Source organism: Cladophialophora yegresii (assembly GCF_000585515.1).
Source record: "Cladophialophora yegresii CBS 114405 chromosome Unknown aczIN-supercont1.3, whole genome shotgun sequence".
NCBI lineage: Eukaryota > Fungi > Ascomycota > Eurotiomycetes > Chaetothyriales > Herpotrichiellaceae > Cladophialophora > Cladophialophora yegresii.
Genome location: NW_006913047.1, coordinates 507,163 through 521,621, shown reverse-complemented (window position 1 = coordinate 521,621; position 14,459 = coordinate 507,163). Strand labels below are relative to the sequence as shown.

The 14,459-nt window shown below is 54.1% G+C and overlaps 5 protein-coding genes across 5 annotated transcripts; all 5 read right to left on the bottom strand.

Moving 5' to 3' along the window:
* Positions 1-184: 184 nt before the first annotated feature.
* A1O7_03888 (uncharacterized protein) lies at positions 185-853 on the bottom strand (the record flags this gene model as incomplete). The annotated part of the gene is made up of 1 exon (XM_007757904.1): positions 185-853. One exon carries the CDS (start codon positions 851-853, stop codon positions 185-187), a length of 669 nt encoding a protein of 222 aa, XP_007756094.1.
* A 1,911-nt stretch (positions 854-2,764) lies between these two features.
* Positions 2,765-3,811, bottom strand: A1O7_03887 (uncharacterized protein; the record flags this gene model as incomplete). The annotated part of the gene is made up of 1 exon (XM_007757903.1): positions 2,765-3,811. The coding sequence occupies one exon, from the start codon at positions 3,809-3,811 to the stop codon at positions 2,765-2,767; it is 1,047 nt and encodes a 348-aa protein (XP_007756093.1).
* Positions 3,812-5,362: 1,551 nt separating this feature from the next.
* On the bottom strand, positions 5,363-6,947 carry A1O7_03886 (uncharacterized protein; the record flags this gene model as incomplete). Its single annotated transcript, XM_007757902.1, has 2 exons — positions 5,363-5,616; positions 5,696-6,947. The coding sequence occupies 2 exons, from the start codon at positions 6,945-6,947 to the stop codon at positions 5,363-5,365; spliced, it is 1,506 nt and encodes a 501-aa protein (XP_007756092.1).
* A 1,357-nt stretch (positions 6,948-8,304) lies between these two features.
* A1O7_03885 (uncharacterized protein) lies at positions 8,305-9,584 on the bottom strand (the record flags this gene model as incomplete). The annotated part of the gene is made up of 2 exons (XM_007757901.1): positions 8,305-9,111; positions 9,369-9,584. The coding sequence occupies 2 exons, from the start codon at positions 9,582-9,584 to the stop codon at positions 8,305-8,307; spliced, it is 1,023 nt and encodes a 340-aa protein (XP_007756091.1).
* A 680-nt stretch (positions 9,585-10,264) lies between these two features.
* Positions 10,265-13,206, bottom strand: A1O7_03884 (uncharacterized protein; the record flags this gene model as incomplete). The annotated part of the gene is made up of 6 exons (XM_007757900.1): positions 10,265-10,817; positions 10,841-11,154; positions 11,219-11,292; positions 11,347-11,490; positions 11,542-11,917; positions 12,880-13,206. The coding sequence occupies 6 exons, from the start codon at positions 13,204-13,206 to the stop codon at positions 10,265-10,267; spliced, it is 1,788 nt and encodes a 595-aa protein (XP_007756090.1).
* Positions 13,207-14,459: the final 1,253 nt, after the last annotated feature.

The following is a 14,459-nucleotide window of genomic DNA, read 5'->3' as shown; positions in this document are numbered from 1 at the left end:
TTAGTCACGTGATACGGCTTGGTGCGCAATGTATCACGTGATGCTATACTGCGGTGACTGACCATCCCGTGTTTCTTCCCAAATTCCGATTCCACACCACGCTTCTCTCGACGAACGACGCGGTCAGCACCACCGCGACACCCTCCATAACGGCGAACTGCTAGACTCCACATCCAGCCTCACGTCACCACCTCGTCCTTCGAAGAGGTGCCACGCGCACGAATCCGTAGTCCTCCAGGTCTTCGCGCGCTTCTCGGCCCAGGTCTGCATCGCGCAACTCCCAGAGTCTCTCCCTGTCCCTTCTGGCTTGTTCTTCAGCTCGTTGCTTTCCCCGTTCAGCATACGTGGCTGCCTCAGCGCGCAGACCTGTGAGCCTGCTGTCGCTGATTGGGTCTCTTGTCCTTGTCTCATATGTCTCGATATGGCCACCAAATTTGTCACGACAGGCATTGGCTTCGTTGTGCAGGGCCAGCCATCTGGCTCTGAACTCGTCGTCCCGACGTTCAGATGCTGCTCGACGGTCGTCATCTGGATCTCGAGCCATGATGTCATCTAGCAGCCCGTTGAGTGCCCGGTTGCTTAACCCATTGCGACGGTCCCTATCTTGCACAACCACTACAGGCCCGCCTGGTCCTCTCTCCAAGAAGCCGCCATAAGCCATGTTGCCGGACATGTAAAAGCCTCCTGTTGGAGCAAATGCCCCAGGATCGATCCCAACTCTCCAATCCCATGTTCGAGTCATGCCGTCGAGACCTGGGACTGAATAATGCTCATTGACGGGCACCAAATGAGTGCGCTTGCAAGGTCCCCATCCTTTGGTTACTAGGATTCGTCTTTGTTGCCAGAACGTCATGGTGGTGGAGCGATAAGTGGCGTCGCTGCGGTTGTAGAAGGCTGGAGGGTACGAAGATGGTTCGATGAGGCGTACCTTACGAGGTTGGCAGAGTTGACATTTATACCGAAGTCCCACGACGCACAGGCGGATTCTTGTTCTGGAGTCCCACGGGATGTTCCGCCAAAAAGGCGCCAGTGTTACACCGAGCACTGCTACACACAACTTGTAAAAGCATCCAATCAACTGTCCCGGTCCCAGTCTCAGAGTTATGGCAGCACTTTTGCACCCGAATTGGCAAATCCATACAGCCCGTTTGGCGCAAGAATCGAGAAGATTCAACCTTACCCAGCCAGCCCAGCACAATTCCTTGCCGCAGACTGGTGTGCAACAGTCACGACGAGATCTACTGGCTGTTCTCTGTCCACCGTGCTTTCGCCTCGCCGTCATCGTACCTGGCGATGTCCTGCTGGATAAATGCAGCTCTTCCTCCGATGGCTCTCCTCATGGCCTCTGTGCCCGGGCAACCATGAGCTCCACAGAGACAATCAGGTCCACATCCCCAGTCCAAGTTAGTCTCGAAGTCATCCGCGTTCACGCCCTCTCCTGCCTGAAGAGTGCCTTCAGGCCCCAAAGACACCGCCGCTGTCAACGCCACACTTGCAGAGATTGCCCCCCTTAGCATACCTCATCCTGCCTCCCTTGCCTCCCCAAGCCGAGTCCAGCAGGGTGTCACTGAATTGCTGGTACAATTCCCCTGTGGCATCCTGCATATCTCGATCTAGCCGACTGTCTTTCTCAGTCCAAGGGAACGGTGACCGCAATCGTGGCACAGTCAATTCGGACTCGACCTTGGCAGACTGAGGCTCGGAGTACAGGCTGTGGCGTGGCTCAGTCGATGGCTGAGTAGATTGCCACTCACCATACATGATCCTGCTATCGTAGAGTCTAGCCGCAGACGCGTATGAAGATCGCCTCGTTAAGAGAGTGTCGGACCAGTTCATGCCGCAATGAGCGAGGTCGACAAAGCTGGATGATTCCAGGAGTGAGCCGCAACCGTCCTGTGATGGTTGGTCGAAAATGACTCTGTCACGTCTCGCTGTTCTGCTGACACTTCGATATCGATCTGCATATGGCCCACCCACGTGGTCATTGGGAGCGAAGAACCCGAAACTCAGACCGTCATTCGCATTCTCGACCCTCGGCGCGCTTGTGATGTTGGAGGGTGCCACGGCCAAGGTCAGCTTCGGACGGACGAATCGAGAGACGGCAAATTCACGTCGACGAGGTAGCGGAAGAGGTGGGGGATATCGCCTCGACCGTCTCATCTCAACTGGGATGCCGGCGTCTTCCAATGTGACAACACTGGTAAGTCCTTCACGGTCGGCCGTCTCAGTGTTAGGTCGAATATTAGGCTCGACGATGTCGATTTTGTTGGCGATCATGTTTTGCGACATCTCCTCCCTAGCAGCACGTTCCAGGTGCCGCTTCGCTCGATCTTCATTCTTTGGGTATGGCGTACGCAGCGTCTTCGACTGAGACATTTTGTTCTTCAACAGAGAATTAGCTGTTCCTCCTGCAACGCATATGGGGTCTACTCACAACAGGGTTTGCTTTTAAGGGTGTCTTACAAGTCGTCGATGGGCCTGGATGAGAATGGCGTGGTGGTCGTGGGGGGCTGGAATCTCCTATGGCCGACATATATACAGAAGAAGTTGTTCGAGATGATATGGAAGACGCTTATGCTTCCACGAGGCAGTTCGCATCACTGCCTGCACAATGTCTCGGATCAAACCGGCTTTTTGAAGTGAATGGAAGCCATGAATCGCATGACAACTGCCTTTATTCAGACGTCACGAACTATTGTGCATCAGATGTGAATGGTCTTTCAGCTTCAAACCTCCAAAATCACCATCGAACCCTGAACCAAAGTCACAGATCAACAGCGTCACGCTTGCTCCTCCATGGCTCAAAAATAACACGACCATCTCGCTGAGTCGTCAACTCAAGTTGCATCATTCTCGGCTCGGGACTCCATTTCGAATACTGTGGAATCCCTTCGGGATCCCCATCCACAACCTCATCAGCATGCACCACATTCAAGTGACGATCGCGACCTGTTTCTGTCCGAAAGGCAGATAGACATTTCTTGCAGTTCCAAAGCCGTGGCAGTCGCCTATGCAGGACACTCATGTGCCTGGTTAGACCAGATTCTGTGGCAAAGACTCTGCTGCATTCGTTGCATTTGATACTGTCCTGCTCTGTATCTTGACTCTCTGGTATGGGTACAACGCCGGCTATCGCTGCCTGTTCTCGCCACCACTCCTGAGCCACATCCCGCTTTGTCGCGATTTCCGGGTCCAACGTCGTGTCGAGATTCTGTGCTGGGATAGCTGTAGTCGGGTTTGAGCTCTCTTCAAAGATTCCCGTGGCGACACTGGTGTGAGTCCACTCTCGAGCGACTTTCAGGTCAGCCAACTCCCTGTGTCGTAGCGATACATCCTCTCCATGCTCTGGAAGTGGCACAGCCTCGGATTTTCTCCTATCCTTTGGACGGTCTCCATGGGCCAGGATGCTCTGGCTGTGGGATTTGGCTCTTGTCGACCATTCAAGGGGTGGCAACAACTCGGTCGTCGCCGTCGCAGGCGCGCCTGTACGTTCAGAGGGTTCCAACTCGCCTTTGGGACCTGAGCCGGCAGACTTGCATTGCATGGGCAATGCCTCAATGACATCTGACCGAGCAGGTCGCCGGACCGGCAGCCCAAGCATGCATGCCATCCAAGCGAGGGAAGGTAGGGACAACACTCTTACATATAACCATGCCCATGTCCATGCGGTGGGTTGCTTGTGTTCTTGCACCTCTTCGTCTTCATCTTCGTCTTTATCTTCGACGGCGATACTGTGTTGACGTCCAGTGTGGGACTCCTCATCGACCCGCGTGAAACTCTCGAAGTGGCTCTTCCCGCAATGGTGAGTCATATCGCCTCCGTGTGACAGCTGGGTGATATTTCCGTCTCTGCTCTGCCCTGCGCTGCGAAGCTTTATCCCTGCCCGCGGAAGTCAAAGGGAGGATGGTAGACAGTATAATTTCCCGCCCCGCACAAAGGAGGGGAGAGCGAGAAGCAAAGGGAGTGACAGACTGGGTGTTTGACGGTGGGAACAAACAATGATCTATCCTCATACTCATATTCATACTCCAGCTACACGTACGATATGCTAGGTGAGCAATAATGACATGTTTGTTACCGTCCATTTTGGAACAACGTCGAATCGTCACTCTCTAGATCCACCATATCTCCTCTGGTACATCCGTTTCACCTCGTCCCGTCTCGTCTCTACACGCTTTCACATTCTCACGTTGTCACATTGCTCGACAAACATTGGACAGAACACTTGGGAGGGCGTGAAAGATAATCACATCGTCAGGCCTTCATGGCACGGGCAAATACCTCGTTAAACCGTACTTGCGGGGAAAATGGGAGCCCGCTGACATAGGATCTTGCCTGGTCTAGATCGCCGTGATTCTTCACCGAGTCTGTATGTGGTTAAAGGAGTGACTGTCTGGGACTAATTCTCTCCGTGTCCCTCTCTCTCTCCCTCTGTCTCTCTGTCGTGAATGCATACTTGGTTCCTGATGTACTTTCGTCCTTCGCCTTCCGTTCTTACTTGTTGCCCTGTCTCTGGGCTCGCCTGCCTGCTCGCTTGTACGATCAGTCGCATGGCATCTGGCGCCAACATTGGGTCCTGGTCCGTTCCTTGTGGCAACCAATCAGTGTTCTCAACGACGATCTGCTCAGCTTCTCCTTGCCGGTCGAGATCCCACATATCAAAGCCACATATCCCCATCCTCTTCGATGCCATACCGATCGCCTCTTCTTGCTCCCGCGGGACTTCCGCAAGGTCGAGCGGAATTATGCCACCAATTCAGACGTTGATGGATGATGCATTGACTGTGCTGCGTGCGCCAGGCATGCATGCATGGGACAGGTTTCTATCAGCCGCCCCTGCGAAGTGGTAGTGAAGTGTAACCCAGAGTCGAGCGTCCTTGCAATTGAGCTGATATGCCTATGGCTTTGCCTGCACGGCATCTCTGGACCAATTCGTATACGTCAGGCCCTTTGCCTCGGCCCTTTGCCTCGGGGCTTTAGCTAAAGCACGTCTACGTCGTTCGTAGTATTCTCTGCAGGGAAGCGCCGATTGGAATCGATGCGATCGGTGTGGACTGGCGGGCAGGCTAGAGCCTGAAGCTCATCGGTCGGGGAAGAACCACCCCCAAAGCTCAGAACCGAAATGTTCTCTCGATCCCGAACCTCAACTGCCTGGCCGCACGGTGTAGTTTGAGGCAAGTGATGAAGGTTTCGCCTTTATTAGAAGTTCCCTGGCTGGACAAATATACCATTCTCGCTTGCAGCTGGGGAGATATAGATCGGCGGCGTAACCAAGGAGCTAGCTAGCTGATTGCTGTTCGCTGTACCGGGCGTAGCTTAATAACCATCGTAATATTGACTTCTTTCAAAGCAGAGCATCACATCAGCCGTCCAGCACGGGCGCAAACTTGGATTTCTTCCTAAGCACAAGGCCGATCTTCATAAAGATAAAAGGCACGGGCAGCAATACAGCCGCCACAGCCCCGAGGACAGATGTTGCCGGCCCGACTCCCATGGCGTGGTACATTGGTCGAGCAGCTAGTGGAAGTCCTGCCGCCAGGACGCTGCGAAGAAAGGTATTCGCGGCGGTGGCGCTCGCGGCGTACAGCCCGTACACGTCGACAAGGTAGTTGATGCCTGGTACAGTAGATGACATGTCAATACAATACTGCCACGGTCCACGGAAGGAAATCCCTCCCAAGAGGAGGCCACTTACATTGCTGGAAGATGATATTGAAGCCCCCACCGATCAAACCGGCCGCAACGACGGGGGATGCCCATGGGTATCGCGGCGCGGCTGTCCAACCGAACCAGAAGAGGCCAACAACCATGAGGACGGCGCCGATGGCGAGAGGGGGAAGTCTTGCTTCCGGGACGGGTCGGCCGTTCGAGGCCTGGCATTTCCGACGGTACAGAGGTTGGTTTCCAAGGTTGACGCCCGTGGCGGCGAGGATGCCGACAAACATACCCAGGAAGGGCAGCGAGGCTACGACAGGGCCCCAATGGCGTTGCTCTTCGAAGATGATGGGGAAGACCTGCAGCGTGAGGTAGAGGATGGAGTAGACGAACGAGGCGTAAAAGGCGATGCAGGTCACCATTGGTTCGGTGAGCAGCATCATCAGCGGTCGAGATAGCTGTTTGGTGATGATGGACTTGATGTCGACCTTGATCCGTTCCTGCGGGTGAAAGTATAGAGTGTTACCCGTCTGCTTTCGCATTCTCGCGGCTTTTCGCTTGAGCAGTACCGGCGGATACATCTCGGGCATGCAGAAGTAGGTCGTGGCCACGACCACGGCATTGAACAGCGCCACGATGTATCCCGTCCAACGCCAGCCCATGTGCGGATTGACCAGGATGGCGGCCCCGATGGTCGGGCCTAACGTCGGGCCGCCAACGACACAGACGCCGTACAAGCACACGGCCGTCCCGCGAGCCTCGCGGGACCAAATGTCGCCCAGTGCGGCGTTGACGTTGCTGACGGCCGCGGAGCCGAAGAAGCCGCTGAAAAACCGGTTGATGAAGACAGTCTGGGCGTTTCTACTCACGGCGGTGCCGATGGAGAAGCACACCAAGCACGTCGCGGCCGGTAACATAGACCATCGCCTGCCCCAGACCTCGCTGACAGGCGCCCAAACTAGGGGACCGAATGCAAAGCCGACGACGTAGAGCGAGACGTTCAGGACGACGACCTCCTCGCTGACGTTGACATATTCGGCGATGGTGCGATTTGCTGGGGCGATGATACTCGAGGCCAAACTGGCGCCAAAGGCAAGCATACCCAGCTGGAAGGTAATCCAAGACTTGAATGGAGTGGACCAGTTCTGTGGATTCTCCGGATCGTCTGCACTCTCCCATCCGACTAGAATCTCGGTCTTTTCGCCGTCTTCCAGGACAATCTTCTCGGACGGCTGCTGCTCGGTAGCAGCATCTGCCTCGACATCTTTCGTTGTTGACGTATCCTGCGCCATCCCGTCACTACCACAAAGCTCGAGGACATGGTGAGATCGGAAAGGGAGAAATGTAACCGTGGTTTTGTACGGCGAGATGGCGAGATTCGAAGTTCGTACATCGTTCCCAGTACTGGTGGAGAACTCGGAGAATGACCGATTTCTAGTCTGAATGCCGATTAGCCGCAGAGATGTGGTTTACGTGCATTACCGTAACCACAAGCAGAAGCACACAAGCACCACAAGCACCACAAGCGTGTGAAGCTGTCGGCCGGTCTCTGGTCCACTCCGGCCACCTCACAGGCGATATCGGGCGCTACCGGAGATATCCATGGCGTTATCGGTTATGTACAACAGGGCACACTGTCCCTATGTTTGGAGCCCAGCCACCCGTGAGATTGAAGCTCATCTCCCCAATCAGAATTTAAAAACCTCTGACGGGGTTGGCCTGTGGTGATCACTTTCTCACCCAGTTGCGGTCGTAACTGTACGGAGGTGACGGAACACATCCTGCATTATTGTGCATAGGAGTACAGCGATGGCGTAATCAATTGACAGACGTATCGTAGCCATGTCATCAGTTGAAGATGTTTTGTACTGACCGCTAGGATTGTCGTCGCATCTCATCCGGTGTTGAGCATGGATGGTGCATGATCAGGTCATGATCGACCAGAATGCTGTTCCGCATGTTGGCTGCGCCGGCAATGATCTCGGAGGATGTTCTTGCTCGTACTCCGTTCATGGCTTGTCGAGACGGCCGCAAACTTGGATCTCAAGCACCCAGATGTGGCGAAAATAATGTGCTCGAAGCAGTGAGGCTCGCAGCAACGGTGCGTCGTCTCGTCTGCATACACGTTGTTGCCACAACGAGGTCGTCGCGTCGGTGAGGTGAGAGGTCTCCTCGACGCATCCCACCATGCATTCGAAGGCCACTCCATGTGGACGGACGCATGTATCGCGGTGTGAGGACGTGCTGCGACATTGCGCACCTTTCACGAATACCGCTCGGAGAGTGCGAATCGCACTGTTCGTACGTTGCACAGGAAGGAGCAGATCGCTGTCGCGTCGAGGCCGGTCTTTCCGTTTAGTTGAAGCAGAGCGCCGTTGGTAGCGTCCAAGGCACGAAGAACCACAGTAGCCATGGCTCATCATGTATATGGTTCCAAACGCAACCGGTCACATACTGGTGATAGCGGGTTGGCCTCGCGAAGCCACGCAATACACCACACATTATTCACACGTCAGCAATTCGATTCGAACCATTGCATAGGTATGTACCATGCCAGGCCCGTCTTTACACCAAGTTGCGACGAGCCTTGCGTGCCGCTCTGGTCGAAACCAAATGACGCTCCCCAGCTAAGGTAAGGCAGTCAAGTTGTCACGTCGCAACCGCGACCCTCCTCAGCCTCACCTCCTGCCCATCATCCGCCTTCAGCCGATAATCCTTCGAGGTGTTCCAGACGCGCCACTCCCCCGCGTTGACCGGCTCGTACAGCTTCTGCTCCCCCTGATTTAACAAGATCGGGTCAATCAAGGTTTCGGGATCCGGATGCACAAAGAACGGAATGCTAAACCGCGCGGGTATCACCTTTCCAGGAAACCTCTCCAGCGACGGACTCACCACCCTGTGCCGCGTGGACTTGACCCTCCCGTTCGTGAACCTAACCAGCAGATCGGCAATGTTGATGAGCACCGTTCCCTCGATAGGCGGCGCGGGCACGAAATTCCCATCATGCTTGGGATCGATTTCCAACCCGCCGATGTTATCCTGGAAGAGTAACGTGCAGAGCCCAAAGTCGGTGTGGGCGTTGATCCGCGCGTGGCCTTCTTGTTCGACCACTTTCCTCTCAATGGCTGGGTAGTGGAGGAGGCGTAGCTGGGGGTCTGCGCGCTTGGTGATGGCGTCGAAAAAGTCGTCGCCCAGGTCCATCACCATGGCCAGACACTTGAGCACATTCATCGCGAGCACGAAGCACTGCTGGTAGAAGAGGTCGAGGGTGGACTTGAAGCCTGAGAGGGCCTCGTCCGAGGGACACAGATCGTTCGCGAACCGCCGGTGCTCGTAGCATTCCTTGTGGTCGTTGATCCCTTCGGCGCCGTCGGCCGTGTATCCCTGGTTGACGTGCGCGTCGGAGAGTTTATACTTGAGCTTGGCTTCTAGGGGGAGGGAGAAGAATTTCTGGGCCTACAGGAGGCAAGTCAGGGAAGCACGAAACGGCACAGAAGAGAAAATCCATGAGAGCACAAAACCCCCGCAGAACCAAACTCCCAATCCGCAAGACTATAACTCAAGTTGCCCAACGCACTCCATATGGACCGCACGTCTCAGAAGGACATGAGAACACGATCAAGTTAGTGATCATCACTCCATCCGATGCCGTCGTCCAAACAGCTCCTTGTGCCTTGTGCATAACCAGTCAACGCATCACATCGGACACTCACCAACTCAAAAATCTCATCGACCCTCCCCTGCGCAATGCCATGCCCGCGAAGATACACGAACCCGACGCCCGAGAACGCGTCGTACACCTCCCTCGCCACGGCCTTTTGAGCCGTCCGATCGCCTGTGAGGAATCTATCAAACGAGACCAACGGGATGGTCTGTGAGTCTGAGGCTGATTCTGATTCTGATTCTGATTCTGATTTTGAGACTGCCATCTTAGAGGAGGCGTTGATCTCGGTCTCGGGGTGCGCTGTCCGTTCGAGGTTCGAGGTTGGAATGGAATGTAATTAACACCCTCGTAGGCCTTTTTGCTGTCCTGGGTCTATGCTTCGACAGAGCGGCGCGGATGAAGAGTAATTAGTACATCTGTCCGGTGCGGTTACGGCATAAAGTCAAAGTGTTGCGCGTGAAACGAATCGAATGGCGAATATCCACTTGAACCAAGGGGCCCCAAATAAGTGGAAGTGGATAATAGGCAGATGGGTTGGTTACAGATAGAAGCGGACTTTGATATTGCCACAACCACCCAGGGTGTCGATCACCTGTACGAGGAGACAGGCTGTTTTCCCCGCACAGAGATACGGAATGTGCAAAGGTGGAAATATGATGTGGCAGGTAGGGGTTAGGATGCATCCGTATCATAGCCGTTCGCTCCGTTGCATGCCTCGAGTTAGTCACTTGGATAGCCGGCCTATGGAGGCACGGGAGGTACTGGTACTGTGTGACCAGTATTGGGTAGGTATAGATAAAGCAAGGGCTGCGTGTCTACGGTCATGCGCCCTAACGCTCTTCTCCGCCTCCTGGGACTGTGCCATTCAGTATCCTTGCACGACTGGCCCTTGTTCGGTCGTCCAGGTCTTTCTGTCCCTCACTTATCAGTCTCGAGTCGTCCGCCTTACTCCTTCGTGATCACCACGTCTTGATTCTCCACTCTACTGGCTACATTCTTCAACAGCTCGTTTCCCACTTCGACTTCCCCGTCTGCACGGCCTTCAAGTCCGGGGACATCAGAATGTTCTCCCCCATCAAACAACTTATCGGTTTCCTCGAGCGTGCGTCCCCTGGTTTCCACCCAGTACCACATCACGCCGGCCGGCATGACAATGTCGGCACTCGCATTGATGATGTAGGTCTTCCAACCTATGGCGTTGAGGGCGAAAGGAAATGCCATAGTCACCAATAACCGTCGTAGTTTCGTCGTGAGGGTGTACAAGCCCATGCCGACGGAACGCAAGGAGTACGAGAGGACTTCAGGCGGATACAGCACTGTGAGTGGCGTGAAGATGTAAGCATAGGCTGCACTGTAGAGGAATATCATTGCAATAGTGCCATAGATGCCTGACTTATTCGAGGAGTCACCGTAGAGGGCAGTCAGTCCGGCGAGAATATAGAACGTTACGATCTGGCCAGCCAGACTGATTAAGCAAAGAGTCTTTTTCCCGAGGAGTCTGCAAACCAAGCACCTGCCAACGAGACGGCCAAGGTCGAGCAGGTGAGGATGATGTTGATTTCCAGCTGAGTTGTCGGATTGGTGATTCCCGCCTGCGAGAGCATGTCGCCAAAGTAGAAGGTGATGATGTTGGTTCCTGGTAACATGACGATGATGGGGAATGTCGAAGTAATGACGATGCGCTTGCGATTGCCCTTGGCGCTTAACGCCTGCTCCCAGGACAATTGCTGGCTCTTCTCCCACGCGATTGTATCTGTGATCTCGCGGTATTGGACCAGAACGACCGGTGACTCTTTATCGCCATTGGCATTGATGGCTGCGAGCACCTCCAGGGCCTAGTCGTGTCGATCCCCGTCTATGAGGAATCGAGGCGACTCTGGAAGAAAGAGCAGCACCCACATGCAGAGAATGCTCGGCACAATCTGGACCGAGCTGGGCGTTCTCCATGCCCACGTGAAGGAATAGTGTTGCGTCTGGTGGTACCTGAGATGAGCACGTAATTGTCATACTTGGGCACATTGACCTACCGAGTAGCAGACTCCAGATGCAACAAGCCGTGCCGACACCCCAAGAAGCGTAGTATAAGCCCAATGCCACCGCTCTGTGCTGTGGAGGAGCAGTCTCGGCCACGTAGGTTGGACATGCGGTTTGGGCGAGTCCGAGCCCGATGCCTACGCTTGTCAGCATCTGCAATCGTGGGCATATTGTGCTTGAGGGCTCACCGACAACGAACCGACCCCCGATGAACATCCCGGTTTTCTGTGCGGCGGCCTGAATAGTAGGTCCGATCAGCGGGAGAATACAAGAATGCATGATAGTTTTCCATCTCCCTAACCACGCAACAACGAATCCTGCGACGAGGGCAGCGCAGGACCCTCCAACGTATGAAATTGCCGTGTTCAAGGAGTTGGTCGCAATAGTCAGCTTGAAGTACTTGTTATGTGTTGGCATCACTTTGAGACTGCCCATCAAGGAGCTGTGATAGCCCAAAAGTACTGAATCGACCACCGAGACCGACACAACCACGGCAAGGAGCGCATTCTGTGAACATAAGACGAGGCATGTCTTCTCGGGTGTACAGCCTGTGCCATCCTTCTGCTGTGGTATTAAATTATCTGCGCACGTCTTGCAATGCCAGGAGGCTGCCAGGCCGAGATATCACCAAGCTTAGGGTAAAGGTGCTGGAAATGCTTCGAGCCAGACATATCTCCTTTCAAGCCTCGACCTCGCGGACTTCTGGACAGACCTATACACGTGAGCAGTTACCGCTTGTGAGGATATGGGTTGCGTGGTATTTCGTCTTCTCATCGCGAACCAACATCATAAAGCGTCCAGTGCGGGCGAGGTTCTCATTTCCGCACTGATTCTCAGATCAGATGCTGTATGCGGATGATTACTTGCCTGGCCCGGTATGAGCCTCGTAGAACAGGAGGAGAAAGATCTCAAGCAGGGATAACACGTATATTGGACAGCCCAAGCACTTGCATATCTAGCTTCAACCTCCACCTGCCGCGCATGTGGTACCAAGAAGTGCAAGGAACGATCGACGGTCTTGGGACGGTGACTGATCACATGGGTCGGCAAGTGCCTGGACCTCCTTATTCTGCTCGAGATGGATTCAGAGAATTTAGTGAGTTCAAGTCTGGATGACGAGTTCTCGACCAAGTCTACCACCATCACGCGGATAAATGGTTTTGCCGTATCCGACAATGTGTATTTTATACGCTGCGTTTTGGACATACAACGAAGCAAGACAAGTCCGATTTGATTCGTGGAAGGCCTACATGTATCGCTCACACGAGCGAGCTGGGTACCAAAACACCTCCATGTTTATTTCCAAATAAACCAGGTGGACCAAGACTAGCCACTATATCATTGAAATGATCATCCAGCCATATTCCTGACAATAACCTCCTGAGGACTCTGTTGTTTTATTTCGGGCAGAGTTATGCGTGTCCCACAACAGGGCAAACCGCACCGTTCGCAGCTGCCTCGAGGCTCGGGTGCTCGTGGATCTTTCCCTTGTGGTGCTCGAACTTGGCGTTGGTAACGGGACATACATCCCCTTCCTTTGCCTCCTTCGTAGACGGGTGGTTGGGGGGCAAGACACTGGAGACAGTGCCAACCACAGGGCAGATGGCCTCGTCCATAGCCTGCTGCTCGGGTCGGCTGACGATCTTGGTCAAAGCAGGGCAGTTATCCGCATTCGAGAGGTCGGAGGACGAGTCGAAGATTCCCGGATGCTTCGAAAGGTTATGGTGATGGTCGGTTGTCGCCTTGGTCACTGGACAAACTTGACCAGGCTGGTTAATGTCGAAGTCGGGGTGTTTGGGAGGGAGGACGGTGTTGGTTGTTCCCACGACGGGACAGACTTGAGTGGCCGCCATGATGCTGTGAAGGCTAGAATGTTGCTTGGGGACGATCTTTTGGAAGTTGAGCAAGTATATGAGAGAGTATCAAGTGCGCAATGATACAGAGAGAAGGTTGGTTCAAAGGCTGCAGTTGTTGGTGGTTGGCGCCGTGCCTGACAAAGAGGCCGAACACGCCTGGTCGTCGCCCCGACCCAATGACGTCGACGGTCGCCAGCCCCGCATCCCGATGGGGGAAAAGCGCAGGCCAATCAAACCCCCGCACATTGTAATCAGCGGTTATCACCGGAAATCTCATCCTCGCCGATCTCCAGCGAGCTAGCCTTGGAGAGGCATCTAAGGGCATCTAAGAGACTGCACAACCTTTATTATGGTCTTCTTGATATTCCATACCAGGTAACTACTGAGTGCCACCTTATTGATAACAGTACGAACGTTTCAAACCGCCCAAACAGCAAGGACCACATGCTCAGGGATATGGACGTCCGTGAAGCCCTAAGACCTCTGTGGTACCCTTCCTCCGCAAACGTTGACTGCATAGCCTGAGCAGCGAGCTCGGATGGAGCAAGATGGTATCCCTTTGACTACCCATTTCGCGAAGTCTACCATCAAACTCCCTCGCCTGATATGTTTGTTCTGCAACGCTTGTGACTCGACGGTCGGAAACTTCACAGCTTTGCTTCATTATGTGCTCCCCCTACCGACACATCACGGTTCTTCGGCGGGCAGTCATGTCCCGTAAATAGCTTGAAGCGCCCTGGGAATGCCGGCAGCTTTTAAATCAAATGGTAGAGATCTGTAGCAGAGTCCCGGTGGAAGTCGCAGCATGCTCAAAAGGTTCCCCATGGAGGACTTCAATTAGACGGCCTTGTAGATGGCATCGGTTTCCACCGCAATACCGTGGTCTCAACTAATAAAGATCCCGGGGTTCTGCAAACCTCGGGCATCGCATGTGGCAACAGTGGCGGTATTCTCGAGACTGTCCGGAAGAGTGAGAGATCCATATTCTAATATCACCGAGACATGTCGAAAGTATACAATGTCGCTAGGGGTTATCATCTGCCTCGGTGAGAAATAGCACTAGAAGAAAGCCCAGTTCTGCGCCGAAGCGTCGTACTCGCCATGGTAATATAGACCAGGGAGACGAGATGATATCTTGCCGGCGTCCCTAGAGGCTCGTTCGGTCCTGACGGCTATGGAGTATCGCTGGCTTCCTTCATGCGCGCAATAGCTATATTAGAGAGAGCTGAGATCCCTCTTTGAGACATAGG